This window comes from Pseudophryne corroboree, chromosome 7, assembly GCF_028390025.1.
Source record: "Pseudophryne corroboree isolate aPseCor3 chromosome 7, aPseCor3.hap2, whole genome shotgun sequence".
Lineage (NCBI taxonomy): Eukaryota > Metazoa > Chordata > Amphibia > Anura > Myobatrachidae > Pseudophryne > Pseudophryne corroboree.
Genome location: NC_086450.1, coordinates 8945001 through 8970003, shown reverse-complemented (window position 1 = coordinate 8970003; position 25003 = coordinate 8945001). Strand labels below are relative to the sequence as shown.

Genomic DNA, 25003 nt, shown 5'->3' with positions numbered 1-25003 from the left:
CCCCCCGTCTCTGCCTCTCTCCATCCCCGCATCACAGCCGCCGCTCATGGCAGAATCCACCCGGCTCCTGCAAGCGAGGTCTCGCTTGCTGGAGCCGTGTGGACGCTGCTGTGAGTGACGGCTGTGATACATCCTCCGGCGCTGCTCTCCCCGTCTCTGCTCCCGTATCTCACTTCGACTTTTTTTAAAGTCAAATTGAAATGGTCGAAAGGGGGCCAAACCTTTCGGTTTTGGCCCCGTTTTCGACACAAGCATGCGGACCGGCAGCTATTCCGCCGATCCACGTGCTTTTCCTCGACTTGTCGAATAATCTGGGGTTAGATTGGATTGGTCGGAACCCCTTCCGACCTTAAAAAGTCGAAAACTGCCGTCTTTTCGACAGACGGCAGCTTTCGACTTCAATTGAATATACCCATAAATGTAGAATGCATAAACATTCTTCTGCTTTTTTTATTTTTTTATTTATTTTTTCTGTAGAGTTTCTGATGATTTTCAATTTAGATAATGCAGAATTAGGGGTAAATTTACTAAGATGGGAGTTATATTTAAGATGGGATGTTTCCTATAGCAACCAATCAGATTCCAGGTATTATCTTCTAGAAGGTGCTAGATAAATGAGAAGTAGAATCTGATTGGTTGATATGGGCAACATCCCATCTTGCAAAGAACTCCCATCTTAGTAAATTTACCCCTTATAGTTTTACTTTCCAGCAGTTACTTCTCATTTATAGTTTTCACAGAGAAAATAGGAATATACGCTAGGGCAGAGGTTCCCAAACTATGTGCCGTGGCTCCCTGGGGTGCCTCGGGACACTTGCAGGGGTGCCCTGGGTTGGTGGTCCAGGACCAATTCAAATTATTCATGGTCAATAAAATAGGCAAAACCAGTGCTGGTGGCTGCCAGTCATACAATATGTGGCCAAACAGAAGCAAATATCGTCCCTCACCACAAAACTGACCCCAAGGATGACATATAAACACAATCTACTTAATGTAATATATCTTTCTAAATTTCTTAATAAGAAATTTTTGGCCTAGGGGTGCCGTGAAAAAGAATTCTGATATTCTAGGGCGCCGTGATTTAAAAAAGTTTGGAAACCACTGCAATAGGGAACACTTTCTTTTTATTCCACATAGATGCTTACTGCTGAGTCTCCAGTCAAATATCACCAGTGCAACCCAGGGGAGGGTGCCAGGCATGGCTAACAATAAGTATATACTGTACTGTATGTTAATAGCGTTCCCCCAAAAAATGTTTTTAAAGATGCCATGCTTCTTCACACTTATTTGTTGATTGAATTACTCTAAACAGTTAAATTACACTACTGTTAGTTGTTGTTGTTGTTGTTGTTGTTGTTGTTTAGTCCATATTAGTTTCTGTAATCACCCACTGCCCAGAGCCAGGAACTAGCACATCGCCTGTAATCACCCACTGCCCAGAGCCAGGAACTAGCACAGCGCCTGTAATCACCAACTGCCCAGAGACAGGAACTAGCACATCGCCTGTAATCACCCACTGCCCAGAGCCAGGAACTAGCACAGAGCCTGTAATCATCCACTGCTCAGAGCCAGGAACTAGCACAGCGCCTGTAATCACCCACTACCCAGAGCCAGGAACTAGCACAGTGCCTGTAATCACCCACTGCCCAGAGCCAGGAACTAGCACAGCGCCTGTAATCACCCACTACCCAGAGCCAGGAACTAGCACAGTGCCTGTAATCACCCACTACCCAGAGCCAGGAACTAGCACAGAGCCTGTAATCACCTACTGCCCAGAGCCAGGAACTAGCACAGAGCCTGTAATCACCCACTGCCCAGAGCCAGGAACTAGCACAGCGCCTGTAATCACCCACTGCCCAGAGCCAGGAACTAGCACAGAGCCTGTAATCACCCACTGCCCAGAGCCAGGAACTAGCACAGTGCCTGTAATCACCCACTGCCCAGAGCCAGGAACTAGCACAGCGCCTGTAATCACCCACTGCCCAGAGCCAGGAACTAGCACAGAGCCTGTAATCACCCACTGCCCAGAGCCAGGAACTAGCACAGTGCCTGTAATCACCCACTGCCCAGAGCCAGGAACTAGCACAGTGCCTGTAATCACCCACTGCCCAGAGCCAGGAACTAGCACAGAGCCTGTAATCACCCACTGCCCAGAGCCAGGAACTAGCACAGCGCCTGTAATCACCCACTGCCCAGAGCCAGGAACTAGCACAGAGCCTGTAATCACCCACTGCCCAGAGCCAGGAACTAGCACAGTGCCTGTAATCACCCACTGCCCAGAGCCAGGAACTAGCACAGCGCCTGTAATCACCCACTGCCCAGAGCCAGGAACTAGCACAGAGCCTGTAATCACCCACTGCCCAGAGCCAGGAACTAGCACAGTGCCTGTAATCACCCACTGCCCAGAGCCAGGAACTAGCACAGTGCCTGTAATCACCCACTGCCCAGAGCCAGGAACTAGCACAGCGCCTGTAATCACCCACTGCCCAGAGCAAGGAACTAGCACAGCGCCTGTAATCACCCACTGCCCAGAGCCAGGAACTAGCACATCGCCTGTAATCACCCACTGCCCAGAGCCAGGAACTAGCACAGTGCCTGTAATCACCCACTACCCAGAGCCAGGAACTAGCACAGAGCCTGTAATCACCCACTACCCAGAGCCAGGAACTAGCACAGAGCCTGTAATCACCCACTGCCCAGAGCCAGGAACTAGCACAGCGCCTGTAATCACCCACTGCCCAGAGCCAGGAACTAGCACAGTGCCTGTAATCACCCACTACCCAGAGCCAGGAACTAGCACAGTGCCTGTAATCACCATCTGCCCAGAGACAGGAACTAGCACAGTGCCTGTAATCACCATCTGCCCAGAGCCGGGAACTAGCACAGTGCCTGTAATACACCCACTGCCCAGAGCCAGGAACTAGCACATCGCCTGTAATCACCAACTGCCCAGAGACAGGAACTAGCACATCGCCTGTAATCACCCACTGCCCAGAGCCAGGAACTAGCACAGTGCCTGTAATCACCCACTACCCAGAGCCAGGAACTAGCACAGTGCCTGTAATCACCATCTGCCCAGAGACAGGAACTAGCACAGTGCCTGTAATCACCATCTGTCCAGAGACAGGAACTAGCACAGTGCCTGTAATCACCATCTGCCCAGAGCCAGGAACTAGCACAGTGCCTGTAATCACCCACTGCCCAGAGCCAGGAACCAGCACAGCGCCTGTAATCACCCACTGCCCAGAGCCAGGAACTAGCACAGCGCCTGTAATCACCCACTGCCCAGAGCAAGGAACTAGCACAGTGCCTGTAATCACCATCTGCCCAGAGCCGGGAACTAGCACAGTGCCTGTAATCACCCACTGCCCACAGCCAGGTACTAGCACATCGCCTGTAATCACCAACTGCCCAGAGACAGGAACTAGCACAGTGCCTGTAATCACCAACTGCCCAGAGCTAGGAACTAGCACAGTGCCTGTAATCACCCACTGCCCAGAGACCGGAACTAGCACAGAGCCTGTAATCACCCACTGCCCAGAGCCAGGAACTAGCACAGTGCCTGTAATCACCCACTGCCCAGAGACAGGAACTAGCACAGTGCCTGTAATCACCATCTGCCCAGAGCCAGGAACTAGCACAGTGTCTGTAATCACCCACTTCCCAGAGACAGGAACTAGCACAGTGCCTGTAATCACCATCTGCCCAGAGCCAGGAACTAGCACAGTGTCTGTAATCACTGAATGCCCAGAGCCAGGAACTAGCACTGTACCTGTAATCACCCATTGCCCAGAGCCAGGAACTAGCACACTGCCTGTAATCACCCACTGCCCAGAGCCAGGAAATAGCACAGTGCCTGTAATCACCATCTGCCCAGAGCCGGGAACTAGCACAGTGCCTGTAATCACCCACTGCCCAGAGCCAGGAACTAGCACTGTACCTGTAATCACCCACTGCCCAGAGCCAGGAACTAGCACAGTGTCTGTAATCACCAACTTCCCAGAGACAGGAACTAGCACAGTGCCTGTAATCACCATCTGACCAGAGCCGGAAACTAGCACAGTGCCTGTAATCACCCACTGCCCAGAGCCAGGAACTAGCCCATCGCCTGTAATCACCAACTGCCCATAGCCAGGAACTAGCACAGGGCCTGTAATCACCCACTTCCCAGAGACAGGAACTAGCACAGTGCCTGTAATCACCATCTGCCTAGAGACAGGAACTAGCACAGTGCCTGTAATCACTGAATGCCCAGAGCTAGGAACTAGTACAGTGCCTGTAATCATCCACTGCCCAGAGCCAGGAACTAGCACATCGCCTGTAATCAACATCTGCCCAGAGCCGGGAACTAGCACAGTGCCTGTAATCACCAATTGCCCAGAGCCGGGAACTAGCACAGTGCCTGTAATCACCAACTGCCCAGAGCCGGGAACTAGCACAGTGCCTGTAATCACTGAATGCCCAGAGCCAGGAACTAGCACTGTACCTGTAATCACCCACTGCCCAGAGCCAGGAACTAGCACAGTGCCTGTAATCACCATCTGCCCAGAGCCGTGAACTAGCACAGTGCCTGTAATCACCCACTGCCCAGAGCCAGGAACTAGCACAGTGCCTGTAATCACCCACTGCCCAGAGCCAGGAACTAGCACTGTACCTGTAATCACCCACTGCCCAGAGCCAGGAACTCTCCCGCATTGATTATTGTAATAGTCTCCTTACTGGTCTTCCCAAACATAGGCTATCACCACTTCAATCCATTTTAAATGCAGCTGCGAGGCTAATCTTCCTCGCCAGACGTTCTTCATCTGCTGATCCGCTCTGTCAGTCCCTCCATTGGTTACCGGTATTCTACCGTGTCAAATATAAAATACTTTTACTTACATACAAGGCTATTAACCAAACTGCACCATCATACATCTCCTCACTCATCTCAAAATATCTCCCTACCAGACCTCTCCGCTCTGCACAAGATCTGCGTCTCTCATCCACATGTATTACCTGTTCCCACTCAAAATTACAGGACTTTACCCGGGCTTCACCCACTCTGTGGAATGCACTCCCACGCACAATAAGACTCTCCTCTAGTCTCCAAACCTTTAAACGTTCTCTGAAAACTCATCTCTTCAGACAAGCCTACCAAATTTCAGACCCACACACATAACCTTCACAGCTTCCCTATCAAGTTACATCCCCTCTGTACAGTCCACATAAACTCACATTTTGTCTTCCAACATTGCTGGGTGATCATATCATATAAGAACCTAGCAACCTGGGGAACCATTATGTGACAGGTAGCATCTATCCTTGTGTATCAATGCCTATTTCCCTATAGATTGTAAGCTTGCGAGCAGGGACTTCCTACCTCTGTCTGTCTGTCTGTCTTTGCCCAGTTTTGTTCTATAATTGTTGTTCTAATTGTAAAGCGCAACGGAATATGCTGCGCTATATAAGAAACTGCTAATAAATAATAAATAAATAAATAAACTAGCACAGTGTCTGTAATCACCCACTTCCCAGAGACAGAAACTAGCACAGCGCCTGTAATCACCCACTGCCCAGAGCCAGGAACTAGCACAAAGCATGTAATCACCATCTGACCATAGCCGGGAACAAGCACAGTGCCTGTAATCACCCACTGCCCAGAGCCAGGAACTAGCACATCGACTGTAATCACCAACTGCCCATAGCCAGGAACTAGCACAGTGCCTGTAATCACCCACTGCCCAGAGCCAGGAACTAGCACAGTGTCTGTAATCACCCACTGCCCAGAGCCAGGAACTAGCACAGTGCCTGTAATCACCAACTGCCCAGAGCCAGGAACTAGCACAGTGCCTGTAATCACCCACTGCCCAGAGCCAGGAACTAGCACAGAGCCTGTAATCACCATCTGCCCATAGCCAGGAACTAGCACAGTGCCTGTAATCACCCACTGCCCAGAGCCAGGAACTAGCACAGCGCCTGTAATCACCTACTGACCAGAGCCAGGAACTAGCACAGCACCTGTAATCTCCACCTGCCCAGAGCCAGGAACTAGCACAGTGCCTGTTATCACCCACTGCCCAGAGCCTGGAACTAGCACAGTACCTGTTATCACCAACTGCCCAGAGCCAGGAACTAGCACAGTGCCTGTAATCACCCACTGCCCAGAGCCAGGAACTAGCACATCGCCCGTAATCACCCACTGCCTACAGCCAGGAACCAGTACAGTGCCTGTAATCACCCACTGCCCAGAGCCAGGAACTAGCACAGAGCCTGTAATCACCCACTGCCCAGAGCCAGGAACTAGCACAGAGCCTGTAGTCACCCACTGCCCAGAGCCGGGAACTAGCACAGCGCCTGTAATCACCCACTGCCAAGAGCCAGGAACTAGCACATCGCCTGTAATCACCCACTGCCAACAGCAAGAAACTAGCACAGTGCCTGTAATCACCCACTGCCCAGAGCCAGGAACTAGCACATTGACTGTAATCACCCACTGCCCAGAGCCAGAAACTAGAACAGAGTCTGTAATCACCCACTGCCCAGAGCCAGGAACTAGCACACTGCCTGTAATCACCCACTGCCCAGAGCCAGGAACTAGCACAGTACCTGTAATCACCCACTGCCCAGAGCCAGGAACTAGCACAGTGCCTGTAATCACCCACTGCCCAGAGCCAGGAACTAGCACAGTGCCTGTAATCACCCACTGCCCAGAGCCAGGTACTAGCACATTGCCTGTAATCACCAACTGCCCAGAGCCAGGTACTAACACATTGCCTGTAATCACCATCTGCCCAGAGACAGGAACTAGCACACTGCCTGTAATCACCCACTGCCCTGTGCCAGGAACTAGCACAGCGCCTGTAATCACCAACTGCCCAGAGCTAGGAACTAGCACAGTGCCTGTAATCACGCACTGCCCAGAGCCAGGAACTAGCACAGTGCCTGTAATCACCCACTGCCCGAGCCAGGAACTAGCACTGTACCTGTAATCACCCACTGCCCAGAGCCAGGAACTAGCACAGTGTCTGTAATCACCCACTTCCCAGAGACAGAAACTAGCACAGCGCCTGTAATCACCCACTGCCCAGAGCCAGGAACTAGCACAGAGCATGTAATCACCATCTGACCATAGCCGGGAACAAGCACAGTGCCTGTAATCACCCACTGCCCAGAGCCAGGAACTAGCACATCGCCTGTAATCACCAACTGCCCATAGCCAGGAACTAGCACAGTGCCTGTAATCACCCACTGCCCAGAGCCAGGAACTAGCACAGTGCCTGTAATCACCCACTGCCCAGAGCCAGGAACTAGCACAGTGCCTGTAATCACCAACTGCCCAGAGCCAGGAACTAGCACAGTGCCTGTAATCACCCACTGCCCAGAGCCAGGAACTAGCACAGAGCCTGTAATCACCATCTGCCCATAGCCAGGAACTAGCACAGTGCCTGTAATCACCCACTGCCCAGAGCCAGGAACTAGCACAGCGCCTGTAATCACCTACTGACCAGAGCCAGGAACTAGCACAGCACCTGTAATCTCCACCTGCCCAGAGCCAGGAACTAGCACAGTGCCTGTAATCACCCACTGCCCAGAGCCTGGAACTAGCACAGTACCTGTTATCACCCACTGCCCAGAGCAAGGAACTAGCACAGTGCCTGTAATCACCCACTGCCCAGAGCCAGGAACTAGCACATTGCCCGTAATCACCCACTGCCTACAGCCAGGAACTAGTACAGTGCCTGTAATCACCAACTGCCCAAAGCCAGGAACTAGCACAGTGCCTGTAATCACCCACTGCCCAGAGCCAGGAACTAGCACAGAGCCTGTAGTCACCCACTGCCCAGAGCCAGGAACTAGCACAGCGCCTGTAATCACCCACTGCCAAGAGCCAGGAACTAGCACATCGCCTGTAATCACCCACTGCCTACAGCAAGAAACTAGCACAGTGCCTGTAATCACCCACTGCCCAGAGCCAGGAACTAGCACAGAGCCTGTAATCACCCACTGCCCAGAGCCAGAAACTAGAACAGAGTCTGTAATCACCCACTGCCCAGAGCCAGGAACTAGCACACTGCCTGTAATCACCCACTGCCCAGAGCCAGGAACTAGCACAGTACCTGTAATCACCCACTGCCCAGAGCCAGGAACTAGCACAGTGCCTGTAATCACCCACTGCCCAGAGCCAGGAACTAGCACAGTGCCTGTAATCACCCACTGCCCAGAGCCAGGTACTAGCACATTGCCTGTAATCACCAACTGCCCAGAGCCAGGTACTAGCACATTGCCTGTAATCACCATCTGCCCAGAGACAGGAACTAGCACACTGCCTGTAATCACCCACTGCCCTGTGCCAGGAACTAGCACAGCGCCTGTAATCACCAACTGCCCAGAGCTAGGAACTAGCACAGTGCCTGTAATCACCCACTGCCCAGAGCCAGGAACTAGCACAGTGCCTGAAATAACCATCTGCCCAGAGCCGGGAACTAGCACATCGCCTGTAATCACCCACTGCCCAGAGACAGGAACTAGCACAGTGCCTGTAATCACCAACTGCCCAGAGCTAGGAACTAGCACAGTGCCTGTAATCACCCACTGCCCAGAGCCAGGAACTAGCACAGCACCTGTACTCACCTACTGACCAGAGCCAGGAACTAGCACAGCACCTGTAATCTCCACCTGCCCAGAGCCAGGAACTAGCACAGTGCCTGTTATCACCCACTGCCCAGAGCCAGGAACTAGCACAGAGCCTGTAATCACCCACTGCCCAGAGCCAGGAACTAGCACAGCGCCTGTAATCATCCACTGCCCAGATCCAGGAACAAGCACAGAGCCTGTAATCACCCACTACCCAGAGCCAGGAACTAGCACAGTGCCTGTAATCACCCACTGCCCAGAGCCAGGAACTAGCACAGCGCCTGTAATCACCTACTGACCAGAGCCAGGAACTAGCACAGCACCTGTAATCTCCACCTGCCCAGAGCCAGGAACTAGCACAGTGCCTGTTATCACCCACTGCCCAGAGCCTGGAACTAGCACATCGCCCGTAATCACCCACTGCCTACAGCCAGGAACTAGTACAGTGCCTGTAATCACCAACTGCCCAAAGCCAGGAACTAGCACAGTGCCTGTAATCACCCACTGCCCAGAGCCAGGAACTAGCACAGCGCCTGTAATCACCCACTGCCAAGAGTCAGGAACTAGCACATTGCCTGTAATCACCCACTGCCTACAGCAAGAAACTAGCACAGTGCCTGTAATCACCAACTGCCCAGAGCCAGGAACTAGCACAGTGCCTGTAATCACCCACTGCCCAGAGCCAGGAACTAACACAGCGCCTGTAATCACCCACTGCCCAGAGCCAGGAACTAGCACAGCGCCTGTAATCACCAACTGACCAGAGCCAGGAACTAGCACAGAGCCTGTAATCACCCACTGCCCAGAGCCAGAAACTAGAACAGAGTCTGTAATCACCCACTGCCCAGAGCCAGGAACTAGCACACTGCCTGTAATCACCCACTGCCCAGAGCCAGGAACTAGCACAGTGCCTGTAATCACCAACTGCCCAGAACCAGGACCTAGCACAGTGCCTGTAGTCACCCACTGCACAGAGCCAGGAACTAGCACAGTGCCTGTAATCACCCACTGCCCAGAGCCAGGAACTAGCACAGAGCCTGTAATCACCATCTGCCCAGAGCCAGGAACTAGCACAGAGCATGTAATCACCATCTGCCCAGAGCCAGGAACTAGCACAGAGCCTGTAATCGCCCACTGCCCAGAGCCAGGAACTAGCACAGTGCCTGTAATCACCCACTGCCCAGAGCCAAGAACTAGCACAGTGCCTGTAATCACCCACTGCCCAGAGCCAGGAACTAGCACAGAGCCTGTAATCACCCACTGCCCAGAGCCAGGAACTAGCACAGAGCATGTAATCACCATCTGCCCAGAGCCAGGAACTAGCACAGAGCCTGTAATCACCCACTGCCGAGAGCCAGGAACTAGCACAGAGCCTGTAATCACCAACTGCCCAGAGCCAGAAACTAGCACAGCACCTATAATCACCATCTGCCCAGAGCCAGGAATTAGCACAGTGCCTGTAATCGCCCACTGCCCAGAGCCAGGAACTAGCACAGTGCCTGTAATCACCCACTGCCCAGAGCCAGGAACTAGCACAGTGCCTGTAATCACCCACTGCCCAGAGCCAGGAACTAGCACCTCGCCTGTAATCACCCACTGCCCAGAGTCGGGAACTAGCACCTCGCCTGTAATCACCCACTGCCCAGAGTCGGGAACTAGCACAGCGCCTGTAATCACCCACTGCCCAGAGCCGGGAACTAGCACAGAGCCTGTAATCACTGACTGCCCAGAGCCGGGAACTAGCACAGCGCCTGTAATCACCCACTGCCCAGAGCCAGGAACTAGCACAGCGCCTGTAATCACCAACTGCCTAGAGCTGGGAACTAGCACAGAGCCTGTAATCACCAACTGCCCATAGCCAGGAACTAGCACAGTGCCTGTAATCACCCACTGCCCAGAGACAGGAACTAGCACAGTGCCTGTAATCACCCACTGCCCAGAGCCAGGTACTAGCACAGTGCCTGTAATCACCCACTGCCCAGAGCCAGGAACTAGCACAGTGCCTGTAATCACCAACTGCCCAGAGCCAGGAACTAGCACAGTGCCTGTAGTCACCCACTGCCCAGAGCCAGGAACTAGCACAGCGCCTGCAATCACCCACTGCCCAGAGCCAGGAACTAGCACAGCGCCTGTAATCACCCACTGCCCAGAGCCAGGAACTAGCACATTGCCTGTAATCACCAACTGCCCAGAGCCAGGAACTAGCACAGTGCCTGTAATCACCAACTGCCCAGAGCCAGGAACTAGCACAGAGCCTGTAATCACCCACTGCCAAGAGCCAGGAACTAGCACAGTGCCTGTAATCACACACTGCCCAGAGCCAGGAACTAGCACAGTGCCTGTAATTACCCACTGCCCAGAGCCAGGAACTAGCACAGTGCCTGTAATCACCCACTGCCCAGAGCCAGGAACTAGCACAGAGCCTGTAGTCACCCACTGCCCAGAGCCAGGAACTAGCACAGCGCCTGCAATCACCCACTGCCCAGAGCCAGGAACTAGCACAGCGCCTGTAATCACCCACTGCCCAGAGCCAGGAACTAGCACATTGACTGTAATCACCAACTGCCCAGAGCCAGGAACTAGCACAGTGCCTGTAATCACCATCTGCCCAGAGCCAGGAACTAGCACAGTGCCTGTAATCACCATCTGTCCAGAGCCAGGAACTAGCACAGTGCCTGAAATCACCCACTACCCAGAGCAAGGAACTAGCACAGTGCCTGTAATCACCAACTGCCCAGAGCCAGGAACTAGCACAGTGCCTGTAATCACCCACTGCCCAGAGCCAGGAACTAGCACAGTGTCTGTAATCACCAACTGCCCAGAGCCAGGAACTAGCACAGAGCCTGTAATCACCACCTGCCCAGAGCCAGGAACTAGCACAGTGCCTGAAATCACTGAATGCCCAGAGCCAGGAACTACCACAGTGCCTGAAATCACTGAATGCCCAGAGCCAGGAACTACCACAGTGCCTGAAATCACCCACTGCCCAGAGCAAGGAACTAGCACAGAGCCTGTAATCACCAACTGCCCAGAGCCAGGAACTAGCACAGAGCATGTAATCACCAACTGCTCAGAGCCAGGAACTAGCACAGTGCTTGTAATCACCCACTGCCCAGAGCCAGGAACTAGCACAGCGCCTGTAATCACCCACTGCCCAGAGACAGGAACTAGCACAGTGCATGTAATCACCCACTGCCCAGAGCCAGGAACTAGCACAGTACCTGTTATCACCAACTGCCCAGAGCCAGGAACTAGCACAGTGCCTGTAATCACCCACTGCCCAGAGCCAGGAACTAGCACATCGCCCGTAATCACCCACTGCCTACAGCCAGGAACCAGTACAGTGCCTGTAATCACCCACTGCCCAGAGCCAGGAACTAGCACAGAGCCTGTAATCACCCACTGCCCAGAGCCAGGAACTAGCACAGAGCCTGTAGTCACCCACTGCCCAGAGCCGGGAACTAGCACAGCGCCTGTAATCACCCACTGCCAAGAGCCAGGAACTAGCACATCGCCTGTAATCACCCACTGCCAACAGCAAGAAACTAGCACAGTGCCTGTAATCACCCACTGCCCAGAGCCAGGAACTAGCACATTGACTGTAATCACCCACTGCCCAGAGCCAGAAACTAGAACAGAGTCTGTAATCACCCACTGCCCAGAGCCAGGAACTAGCACACTGCCTGTAATCACCCACTGCCCAGAGCCAGGAACTAGCACAGTACCTGTAATCACCCACTGCCCAGAGCCAGGAACTAGCACAGTGCCTGTAATCACCCACTGCCCAGAGCCAGGAACTAGCACAGTGCCTGTAATCACCCACTGCCCAGAGCCAGGTACTAGCACATTGCCTGTAATCACCAACTGCCCAGAGCCAGGTACTAACACATTGCCTGTAATCACCATCTGCCCAGAGACAGGAACTAGCACACTGCCTGTAATCACCCACTGCCCTGTGCCAGGAACTAGCACAGCGCCTGTAATCACCAACTGCCCAGAGCTAGGAACTAGCACAGTGCCTGTAATCACGCACTGCCCAGAGCCAGGAACTAGCACAGTGCCTGTAATCACCCACTGCCCGAGCCAGGAACTAGCACTGTACCTGTAATCACCCACTGCCCAGAGCCAGGAACTAGCACAGTGTCTGTAATCACCCACTTCCCAGAGACAGAAACTAGCACAGCGCCTGTAATCACCCACTGCCCAGAGCCAGGAACTAGCACAGAGCATGTAATCACCATCTGACCATAGCCGGGAACAAGCACAGTGCCTGTAATCACCCACTGCCCAGAGCCAGGAACTAGCACATCGCCTGTAATCACCAACTGCCCATAGCCAGGAACTAGCACAGTGCCTGTAATCACCCACTGCCCAGAGCCAGGAACTAGCACAGTGCCTGTAATCACCCACTGCCCAGAGCCAGGAACTAGCACAGTGCCTGTAATCACCAACTGCCCAGAGCCAGGAACTAGCACAGTGCCTGTAATCACCCACTGCCCAGAGCCAGGAACTAGCACAGAGCCTGTAATCACCATCTGCCCATAGCCAGGAACTAGCACAGTGCCTGTAATCACCCACTGCCCAGAGCCAGGAACTAGCACAGCGCCTGTAATCACCTACTGACCAGAGCCAGGAACTAGCACAGCACCTGTAATCTCCACCTGCCCAGAGCCAGGAACTAGCACAGTGCCTGTAATCACCCACTGCCCAGAGCCTGGAACTAGCACAGTACCTGTTATCACCCACTGCCCAGAGCAAGGAACTAGCACAGTGCCTGTAATCACCCACTGCCCAGAGCCAGGAACTAGCACATTGCCCGTAATCACCCACTGCCTACAGCCAGGAACTAGTACAGTGCCTGTAATCACCAACTGCCCAAAGCCAGGAACTAGCACAGTGCCTGTAATCACCCACTGCCCAGAGCCAGGAACTAGCACAGAGCCTGTAGTCACCCACTGCCCAGAGCCAGGAACTAGCACAGCGCCTGTAATCACCCACTGCCAAGAGCCAGGAACTAGCACATCGCCTGTAATCACCCACTGCCTACAGCAAGAAACTAGCACAGTGCCTGTAATCACCCACTGCCCAGAGCCAGGAACTAGCACAGAGCCTGTAATCACCCACTGCCCAGAGCCAGAAACTAGAACAGAGTCTGTAATCACCCACTGCCCAGAGCCAGGAACTAGCACACTGCCTGTAATCACCCACTGCCCAGAGCCAGGAACTAGCACAGTACCTGTAATCACCCACTGCCCAGAGCCAGGAACTAGCACAGTGCCTGTAATCACCCACTGCCCAGAGCCAGGAACTAGCACAGTGCCTGTAATCACCCACTGCCCAGAGCCAGGTACTAGCACATTGCCTGTAATCACCAACTGCCCAGAGCCAGGTACTAGCACATTGCCTGTAATCACCATCTGCCCAGAGACAGGAACTAGCACACTGCCTGTAATCACCCACTGCCCTGTGCCAGGAACTAGCACAGCGCCTGTAATCACCAACTGCCCAGAGCTAGGAACTAGCACAGTGCCTGTAATCACCCACTGCCCAGAGCCAGGAACTAGCACAGTGCCTGAAATAACCATCTGCCCAGAGCCGGGAACTAGCACATCGCCTGTAATCACCCACTGCCCAGAGACAGGAACTAGCACAGTGCCTGTAATCACCAACTGCCCAGAGCTAGGAACTAGCACAGTGCCTGTAATCACCCACTGCCCAGAGCCAGGAACTAGCACAGCACCTGTACTCACCTACTGACCAGAGCCAGGAACTAGCACAGCACCTGTAATCTCCACCTGCCCAGAGCCAGGAACTAGCACAGTGCCTGTTATCACCCACTGCCCAGAGCCAGGAACTAGCACAGAGCCTGTAATCACCCACTGCCCAGAGCCAGGAACTAGCACAGCGCCTGTAATCATCCACTGCCCAGATCCAGGAACAAGCACAGAGCCTGTAATCACCCACTACCCAGAGCCAGGAACTAGCACAGTGCCTGTAATCACCCACTGCCCAGAGCCAGGAACTAGCACAGCGCCTGTAATCACCTACTGACCAGAGCCAGGAACTAGCACAGCACCTGTAATCTCCACCTGCCCAGAGCCAGGAACTAGCACAGTGCCTGTTATCACCCACTGCCCAGAGCCTGGAACTAGCACATCGCCCGTAATCACCCACTGCCTACAGCCAGGAACTAGTACAGTGCCTGTAATCACCAACTGCCCAAAGCCAGGAACTAGCACAGTGCCTGTAATCACCCACTGCCCAGAGCCAGGAACTAGCACAGCGCCTGTAATCACCCACTGCCAAGAGTCAGGAACTAGCACATTGCCTGTAATCACCCACTGCCTACAGCAAGAAACTAGCACAGTGCCTGTAATCACCAACTGCCCAGAGCCAGGAACTAGCACAGTGCCTGTAATCACCCACTGCCCAGAGCCAGGAACTAACACAGCGCCTGTAATCACCCACTGCCCAGAGCCAGGAACTAGCACAGCGCCTGTAATCACCAACTGACCAGAGCCAGGAACTAGCACAGAGCCTGTAATCACCCACTGCCCAGAGCCAGAAACTAGAACAGAGTCTGTAATCACCCACTGCCCAGAGCCAGGAACTAGCACACTGCCTGTAATCACCCACTGCCCAGAGCCAGGAACTAGCACAGTGCCTGTAATCACCAACTGCCCAGAACCAGGACCTAGCACAGTGCCTGTAGTCACCCACTGCACAGAGCCAGGAACTAGCACAGTGCCTGTAATCACCCACTGCCCAGAGCCAGGAACTAGCACAGAGCCTGTAATCACCATCTGCCCAGAGCCAGGAACTAGCACAGAGCATGTAATCACCATCTGCCCAGAGCCAGGAACTAGCACAGAGCCTGTAATCGCCCACTGCCCAGAGCCAGGAACTAGCACAGTGCCTGTAATCACCCACTGCCCAGAGCCAAGAACTAGCACAGTGCCTGTAATCACCCACTGCCCAGAGCCAGGAACTAGCACAGAGCCTGTAATCACCCACTGCCCAGAGCCAGGAACTAGCACAGAGCATGTAATCACCATCTGCCCAGAGCCAGGAACTAGCACAGAGCCTGTAATCACCCACTGCCGAGAGCCAGGAACTAGCACAGAGCCTGTAATCACCAACTGCCCAGAGCCAGAAACTAGCACAGCACCTATAATCACCATCTGCCCAGAGCCAGGAATTAGCACAGTGCCTGTAATCGCCCACTGCCCAGAGCCAGGAACTAGCACAGTGCCTGTAATCACCCACTGCCCAGAGCCAGGAACTAGCACAGTGCCTGTAATCACCCACTGCCCAGAGCCAGGAACTAGCACCTCGCCTGTAATCACCCACTGCCCAGAGTCGGGAACTAGCACCTCGCCTGTAATCACCCACTGCCCAGAGTCGGGAACTAGCACAGCGCCTGTAATCACCCACTGCCCAGAGCCGGGAACTAGCACAGAGCCTGTAATCACTGACTGCCCAGAGCCGGGAACTAGCACAGCGCCTGTAATCACCCACTGCCCAGAGCCAGGAACTAGCACAGCGCCTGTAATCACCAACTGCCTAGAGCTGGGAACTAGCACAGAGCCTGTAATCACCAACTGCCCATAGCCAGGAACTAGCACAGTGCCTGTAATCACCCACTGCCCAGAGACAGGAACTAGCACAGTGCCTGTAATCACCCACTGCCCAGAGCCAGGTACTAGCACAGTGCCTGTAATCACCCACTGCCCAGAGCCAGGAACTAGCACAGTGCCTGTAATCACCAACTGCCCAGAGCCAGGAACTAGCACAGTGCCTGTAGTCACCCACTGCCCAGAGCCAGGAACTAGCACAGCGCCTGCAATCACCCACTGCCCAGAGCCAGGAACTAGCACAGCGCCTGTAATCACCCACTGCCCAGAGCCAGGAACTAGCACATTGCCTGTAATCACCAACTGCCCAGAGCCAGGAACTAGCACAGTGCCTGTAATCACCAACTGCCCAGAGCCAGGAACTAGCACAGAGCCTGTAATCACCCACTGCCAAGAGCCAGGAACTAGCACAGTGCCTGTAATCACACACTGCCCAGAGCCAGGAACTAGCACAGTGCCTGTAATTACCCACTGCCCAGAGCCAGGAACTAGCACAGTGCCTGTAATCACCCACTGCCCAGAGCCAGGAACTAGCACAGAGCCTGTAGTCACCCACTGCCCAGAGCCAGGAACTAGCACAGCGCCTGCAATCACCCACTGCCCAGAGCCAGGAACTAGCACAGCGCCTGTAATCACCCACTGCCCAGAGCCAGGAACTAGCACATTGACTGTAATCACCAACTGCCCAGAGCCAGGAACTAGCACAGTGCCTGTAATCACCATCTGCCCAGAGCCAGGAACTAGCACAGTGCCTGTAATCACCATCTGTCCAGAGCCAGGAACTAGCACAGTGCCTGAAATCACCCACTACCCAGAGCAAGGAACTAGCACAGTGCCTGTAATCACCAACTGCCCAGAGCCAGGAACTAGCACAGAGCCTGTAATCACCCACTGCCCAGAGCCAGGAACTAGCACAGTGTCTGTAATCACCAACTGCCCAGAGCCAGGAACTAGCACAGAGCCTGTAATCACCACCTGCCCAGAGCCAGGAACTAGCACAGTGCCTGAAATCACTGAATGCCCAGAGCCAGGAACTACCACAGTGCCTGAAATCACTGAATGCCCAGAGCCAGGAACTACCACAGTGCCTGAAATCACCCACTGCCCAGAGCAAGGAACTAGCACAGAGCCTGTAATCACCAACTGCCCAGAGCCAGGAACTAGCACAGAGCATGTAATCACCAACTGCTCAGAGCCAGGAACTAGCACAGTGCTTGTAATCACCCACTGCCCAGAGCCAGGAACTAGCACAGTGCCTGTAATCACCCACTGCCCAGAGACAGGAACTAGCACAGTGCATGTAATCACCCACTGCCCAGAGCCAGGAACTAGCACAGAGCCTGTAATCACCCACTGCCCAGAGCCAGGAACTAGCACACTGCCTGTAATCACCCACTGCCCAGAGACAGGAACTAGCACAGCGCCTGTAATCACCCACTGCCCAGAGCCAGGAACTAGCACAGTGCCTGTTATCACCCACTGCCCAGAGCCAGGAACTAGCACAGAGCCTGTAATCACCCACTGCCCAGAGCCAGGAACTAGCACAGCGCCTGTAATCACCCACTGCCCAGAGCCAGGAACTAGCACAGCGCCTGTAATCACCCACTGCCCAGAGCCAGGAACTAGCACAGCGCCTGTAATCACCCACTGCCCAGAGCCAGGAACTAGCACAGTGCCTGTAATCACCCACTGCCCAGAGCCAGGAACTAGCACAGAGCCTGTAATCACCCACTGCCCAGAGACAGGAACTAGCACAGCGCCTGTAATCACCCACTGCCCAGAGCCAGGAACTAGCACAGTGCCTGTAATCACCCACTGCCCAGAGCCAGGAACTAGCACAGTGCCTGTAGTCACCCACTGCACAGAGCCAGGAACTAGCATAGTGCCTGTAATCACCCACTGCCCAGAGACAGGAACTAGCACAGCGCCTGTAATCACCCACTGCCCAGAGCCAGGAACTAGCACAGTGCCTGTAGTCACCCACTGCACAGAGCCAGGAACTAGCACAGTGCCTGTAATCACCAACTGCCCACAGCCAGGAACTAGCACAGAGCCTGTAATCACCCACTGCCCAGAGCCAGAAACTAGCACAGTGCCTGTAATCACCCACTGCCCAGAGCCAGGAACTAGCACAGTGCCTGTAGTCACCAACTGCCCACAGCCAGGAACTAGCACAGAGCCTGTAATCACCCACTGCCCAGAGACAGGAACTAGCACAGCGCCTGTAATCACCCACTGCCCAGAGCCAGGAACTAGCACACTGCCTGTAATCACCCACTGCCCAGAGACAGGAACTAGCACAGCGCCTGTAATCACCCACTGCCCAGAGCCAGGAACTAGCACAGTGCCTGTTATCACCCACTGCCCAGAGCCAGGAACTAGCACAGAGCCTGTAATCACCCACTGCCCAGAGCCAGGAACTAGCACAGCGCCTGTAATCACCCACTGCCCAGAGCCAGGAACTAGCACAGCGCCTGTAATCACCCACTGCCCAGAGCCAGGAACTAGCACAGCGCCTGTAATCACCCACTTCCCAGAGCCAGGAACTAGCACAGAGCCTGTAATCACCCACTGCCCAGAGCCAGGAACTAGCACAGAGCCTGTAATCACCCACTGCCCAGAGACAGGAACTAGCACAGAGCCTGTAATCACCCACTGCCCAGAGCCAGGAACTAGCACAGCGCCTGTAATCACCCACTGCCCAGAGCCAGGAACTAGCACAGAGCCTGTAATCACCCACTGCCCAGAGACAGGAACTAGCACAGCGCCTGTAATCACCCACTGCCCAGAGCCAGGAACTAGCACAGTGCCTGTAGTCACCCACTGCACAGAGCCAGGAACTAGCATAGTGCCTGTAATCACCCACTGCCCAGAGACAGGAACTAGCACAGCGCCTGTAATCACCCACTGCCCAGAGCCAGGAACTAGCACAGTGCCTGTAGTCACCCACTGCACAGAGCCAGGAACTAGCACAGTGCCTGTAATCACCAACTGCCCACAGCCAGGAACTAGCACAGAGCCTGTAATCACCCACTGCCCAGAGACAGGAACTAGCACAGCGCCTGTAATCACCCACTGCCCAGAGCCAGGAACTAGCACACTGCCTGTAATCACCCACTGCCCAGAGACAGGAACTAGCACAGCGCCTGTAATCACCCACTGCCCAGAGCCAGGAACTAGCACAGTGCCTGTTATCACCCACTGCCCAGAGCCAGGAACTAGCACAGAGCCTGTAATCACCCACTGCCCAGAGCCAGGAACTAGCACAGCGCCTGTAATCACCCACTGCCCAGAGCCAGGAACTAGCACAGCGCCTGTAATCACCCACTGCCCAGAGCCAGGAACTAGCACAGCGCCTGTAATCACCCACTGCCCAGAGCCAGGAACTAGCACAGAGCCTGTAATCACCCACTGCCCAGAGACAGGAACTAGCACAGCGCCTGTAATCACCCACTGCCCAGAGCCAGGAACTAGCACAGTGCCTGTAATCACCCACTGCCCAGAGCCAGGAACTAGCACAGTGCCTGTAGTCACCCACTGCACAGAGCCAGGAACTAGCATAGTGCCTGTAATCACCCACTGCCCAGAGACAGGAACTAGCACAGCGCCTGTAATCACCCACTGCCCAGAGCCAGGAACTAGCACAGTGCCTGTAGTCACCCACTGCCCAGAGCCAGGAACTAGCACAGTGCCTGTAATCACCCACTGCACAGAGCCAGGAACTAGCATAGTGCCTGTAATCACCAACTGCCCACAGCCAGGAACTAACACAGTGCCTGTAATCACCAACTGCCCAGAGCCAGCTACTAGCACAGTGCCTGTAATCACCAACTGCCCAGAGCCAGGAACTAGCACAGAGCCTGTTATCACCCACTGCCAGGAACTGGTGTATTATTTTGAATCCTACCCTTTGTGTGATACTTACTTGAGGCGTGAGGCGGCAGGATCTGATGGAGTCATTGTAACCCAGCCACTGGTTAAAGTCGGGGTACTCCCCTCTCCATAGATAGTACTGGTGCCCCTTGTAGTTGGGGTGCTCATACAGGATCCAGTCGCCACTCTCTACTTTGATGGAGTTGCAGCGGTTGAAGTAAGAGGACATGTCTGTACAGTCTGAGCTGCACTCATAGCAGCGACCCTGGAAGTTCCTGTCCTCGTAAAAGAAAATCTGCCAGAAAATTCAAGTTGTAATGGTTATTGTCTTTAGCGTGGACGTGATTTATAGAACAGCGTTAGTAAGTAAACTGCACGTATAAAACTGATGGCCGCTGAGACAGAACTAGCTGAGTGCCTGCACCTTTCTTTCTAGGGAGATAAAATCAATGGGGGTAATTCCAAGTTGATCGCAGCAGGAAATTTTTTAGCAGTTGGGCAAAACCATGTGCACCTTGGGGGGCAGATATAACATTTGCAGAGAGAGTTAGATTTTGGTGGGTTATTTTGTTTCTGTGCAGGGTAAATACTGGCTGCTTTATTTTTACACTGCAATTTAGATTGCAGATTGAACACACCCCACCCAAATCTAACTCTCTCTGCACATGTTACATCTGCCTCCCCTGCAGTGCACATGGTTTTGCCCAACTGCTAACAAAGGCCCTCATTCCGAGTTGTTCGCTCGGTATTTTTCATCGCATCGCAGTGAAAATCCGCTTAGTACGCATGCGCAATGTTCGCACTGCGACTGCGCCAAGTAACTTTACTATGATGAAAGTATTTTTACTCACGGCTTTTTCTTCGCTCCGGCGATCGTAATGTGATTGACAGGAAATGGGTGTTACTGGGCGGAAACACGGCGTTTCAGGGGCGTGTGGCTGGAAACGCTACCGTTTCCGGAAAAAACGCAGGAGTGGCCGGGGAAACGGTGGGAGTGCCTGGGCGAACGCTGGGTGTGTTTGTGACGTCAACCAGAAACGACAAGCACTGAACTGATCGCACAGGCAGAGTAAGTCTGGAGCTACTCTGAAACTGCTAAGTAGTTAGTAATCGCAATATTGCGAATACATCGGTCGCAATTTTAAGAAGCTAAGATTCACTCCCAGTAGGCGGCGGCTTAGCGTGTGTAACTCTGCTAAAATCGCCTTGCGACCGATCAACTCGGAATGAGGGCCAAAGTTCCTGCTGCGATCAACTCAGAATTACCCCCAATATTCATTTTTATGGGGTTTTAAACAATGTCTGACTGTAATACATAAACCCTCATAATAGCTGGACTTCTCTTAAACTCATGTTAAATATGGAAAAAGTTAGTGCTGGAGCGGTTATATACAATAGTTTGTAAAAATAGCGTAACACTAAAAAATTTAGCACGGCTACGATCGACTCTGAATCACCCCCATTACACAATCTCTTATGTGACCGGTAATTAGCGTCCAAACAGGAAGTGATTAGATATCAGTGTTCTTTCCTGTGTGTTCTAAGCGTCGGTGCTGGTCTTATTATAGGCAAACATTTCTTACTGATCAAGTTCTTTATAATTATTATAATAATTTTTTCAGTCTGAAAAAAGTTAATATGAAACAGAGACCAATTAATGACAGTACCACTTACCTTTCCCATGGTGGCCAAGAACTGTCTGCAAGAAGCTCAGTGCTGCCGGGGAACACAACAGCATGCCTTATATAGTGCGATACTGCTGATAGTGTACATTTAAAGGGACAATGACCCTTTTGTCTAGGAAGGAAAACGTATAGCTTTCATTTGTTTTATGTTTCTCTGAATATACCATTGTGTAGTTATGCTGGAAGCTCCAGTGCATTGTTACACTTACAGTAATAGGAGGGAGCAGCCTGGGGTAGCACATACACAGCAGGCTATAGTGTACAGTAACAGACATGTGTGTGACTCTAAAGGTATAATGTACTATAGGTGATGTAGTATTATTATTATTATTATTATTATTATTATTATTAGGAGTACAATATTAATTATTATAGGAACAAATAAATAAATGAAATAAACTCTGAAAATGTTACCATATCCCAAACACCTCTGCCTGTCAGTCAAGCAGAGGCGTTTGCATTACTGGTATGCAACAGCATCTCCCGGCCCGCACTTGCGCAGACTAGGCACTGCATGTGCGCACTGGCCTGATAGTCAGGAAAATGAGATTGCATCGCAATACCGGCTGATAATGAATAAGGCCCACATACACATTATACACATAGGGGTATATTTAATAACTGTCGGAAGCTGCCGTCTTGTCGAAAAGACGGCAGCTTCCGACAGTTTTAGGTCGGAAGGGGTTCCGACCTATTCATTAAGGCCCCATTTATTCCGACAAGTCGGGAAACCCGACTTGTCGGAATGCACGCTGATCAGCGGCTTCAGCTGCCGATCAGCGTGCATTGTGGGAAACGGGGCCAAACCTGACAGGTTTTTGCCCCGTTTCCGACAATCTCAATCCGACTTTAAAAAAAGTCAGATTGAGATAAGTGAGCAGAGAGCAGGAGACAGAGGGAGCAGCGCGGAGAGCAGGGACCTAGCGGCAGCGTCCACCCGGCTCCAGCAAGCGACGTCCTGCTTGATGGAGCCGGGTGGAGGCAGCCGTGAGCTTCCGCTGCTGCAGCCGCTGGTCCCCCGTCTCCTCCTCTCCTCCACCGTCCGCTCCGTCTCCCCCAGGTGGGCGCCTTCAACTCCACCCGGCGGCCCGCCTTTACCTACCCCCAGGGTGTCGGTAACAATCCTCCCGGCTGCCTGACCCCACCTCCTCCCGGCTTTCCGCTGACCGCTCCTCCCGGCGCGCTGGTTACCCCTCCTCCCGGCGGGTAGTCAAGCACCACTGACAGCAGCAGACCATGACAACAGGAGCAGCCAAATCCGACAGTCGGATTTGGCCGCTCTTTTGAATAGGGGTTGTCGTTTCCATTCCGACAACTGCATGTCGGAATGGACCCGACTCTTATTGAAAATACCCCAAAGCCTGAAAGTAACTTTATAAAATATTTGTAAAAAAAAATTGTGCATGAAAATTGGATTTTAATTACCTACCGGTATATACTTTTCTCGTAGTCCCAAATCCTTTTCTCGTAGTCCATAAGGGATACTGGGGACACTTAGTACGATGGGATATAGATGGGGTCCAAAGGATTAAATTCTTCAAACAGGATGTGCTAGCTCCTCCCCTCTATGCCCTCCCGCCACAGCCTAGTCTAGGAAAGCTGTGGCCGGAGGAGATGTACATACTTGAGAGGAGGAAACAAGACAAGACACCGAGTGGTAAGACTAACGAACCGGCACACAACAGATCAAGAACAAAACCAGCAACAGCTAGCTAAACAGAACAGCAACAGCTGAATCAAACAACTTTCACACAAGAACAAAAACTGTATCCCTTATGGACTACGAGAAAAGGATTTACCGGTAGGTAATTAAAATCCTATTTTCTCTATCATCCATAAGGGATACTGGGGACACTTAGTACGATGGGGACGTCTCAAAGCTCTCAGAACAGATGGGAACATGTGGAGGCGCCTGCAGCACCGTATGTCCGAATTGGACATCCTCTGTAGCCAGGGTATCAAACCTGTAGAACTTGACAAACCTGTTTGTCCCTGACCAGGTAGCGGCCCGGCATAGTTGCAAAGCCGAGACACCATGGGCAGCCACCTAGGAAGAACCCACCGACCTGGTAGAGTGGACCTTGCTAGACTGAGGAATCAGGCAAGGCCGCCGAAGTGTAGGCATGTTGAATAGTAAGCCTAATCCAACGAGCAAAAGACTGCTTTGATGCAGGACAACCTTTCTTGTGAGCATCATACAGCACAACGAGGGAATCTGACTTCCGAACAGCAGCTGTCATAAACCCTTAGGGCTCGTACTACATCCAAGGACTCAGGAATTAAGAAAGTGGCCGAAGCTGCAGAAACCACAATAGGCTGATTTAGGTGGAATGCAGAAACCACCTTAGGCAGGAACTGCTGTAGAGACCTGAGTTCCGCTCTGTCCTCATGAAACACCAGGCAGGGATTTATGCAGGACAAAGCCCCAAGTTCCAAAACGCCCCTAGCTGAAGCCAAAGCCAAGAGCATAACTGTCTTCCAGGTAAGGAACTTGTCCTCAACCTACATCAGTGGTACAAACCAAGAGGATTGCAGAAAGGACAAAACCACATTCAAATCCCAAGGTGCTGTAAGTGGCACAAAAGGAGGCTGGATGAGAAGGACACCCTGTAGAAACGTCTGTACTTTAGGCAAAGCAGTCAATTTCTTCTGAAAGAAAATGGACAAGGCCGAGATCTGAACTTTTATGGAGCTCACCCTTAAGCCCAGTTGAAATCCGTGGTTGGATACTTTCACCCTCACATCAGGTGACGTATAGTTTCCAGATAAGGTGGTAATGCTTTGATGTGACAGCCTTTCTGGCCTGAATCATGGTGGTAATAACCTTATCCGGAATTCCCTTTTCAGCTTGGAGATTCTGCTCAACCGCCATGCCGTTAAATGAAGCTGCCGTAAGTCCAGGTAGATGAACGACCCTTGCTGAAGAAGATTCGCCTGCAGTGGCAGAGGCCAGGGGTCTTCTATTGCCATGGCCAGAAGATCCGCATACCAAGCTCTTTGAGGCCAATTGGGGGGCAATGAGAATTGGCGGAACTCCCTCGTCTCTTCTGATCCTTTTTAGAACCCTGAGGAGCAATGGAATCAGAGAAAACATGTACACCAGCTGGTAAACCCACGGTGTTGTCAGAGCGTCCACTGCCGCTGCCAGAGGGTCCCTCATCCTGGAACAATAGCACTGAAGCTTGTTGTTGAGTC

General features: G+C 52.8%; 1 protein-coding gene across 1 annotated transcript in view; it reads right to left on the bottom strand.

Moving 5' to 3' along the window:
• LOC134944098 (gamma-crystallin-3-like) overlaps positions 1–21901 on the bottom strand; it is a 38676-nt gene extending 16775 nt beyond the window's left edge. Inside the window, exons 1-2 of the mRNA XM_063932666.1 lie at positions 21798–21901; positions 20176–20418 (exon numbers count right to left, since the gene is read on the bottom strand). Coding sequence (XP_063788736.1) covers positions 20176–20418; positions 21798–21806 — 252 coding nt within the window. The 5' untranslated portion in view covers positions 21807–21901. The remainder of the gene's footprint in view (positions 1–20175; positions 20419–21797) is intronic.
• Positions 21902–25003: the final 3102 nt, after the last annotated feature.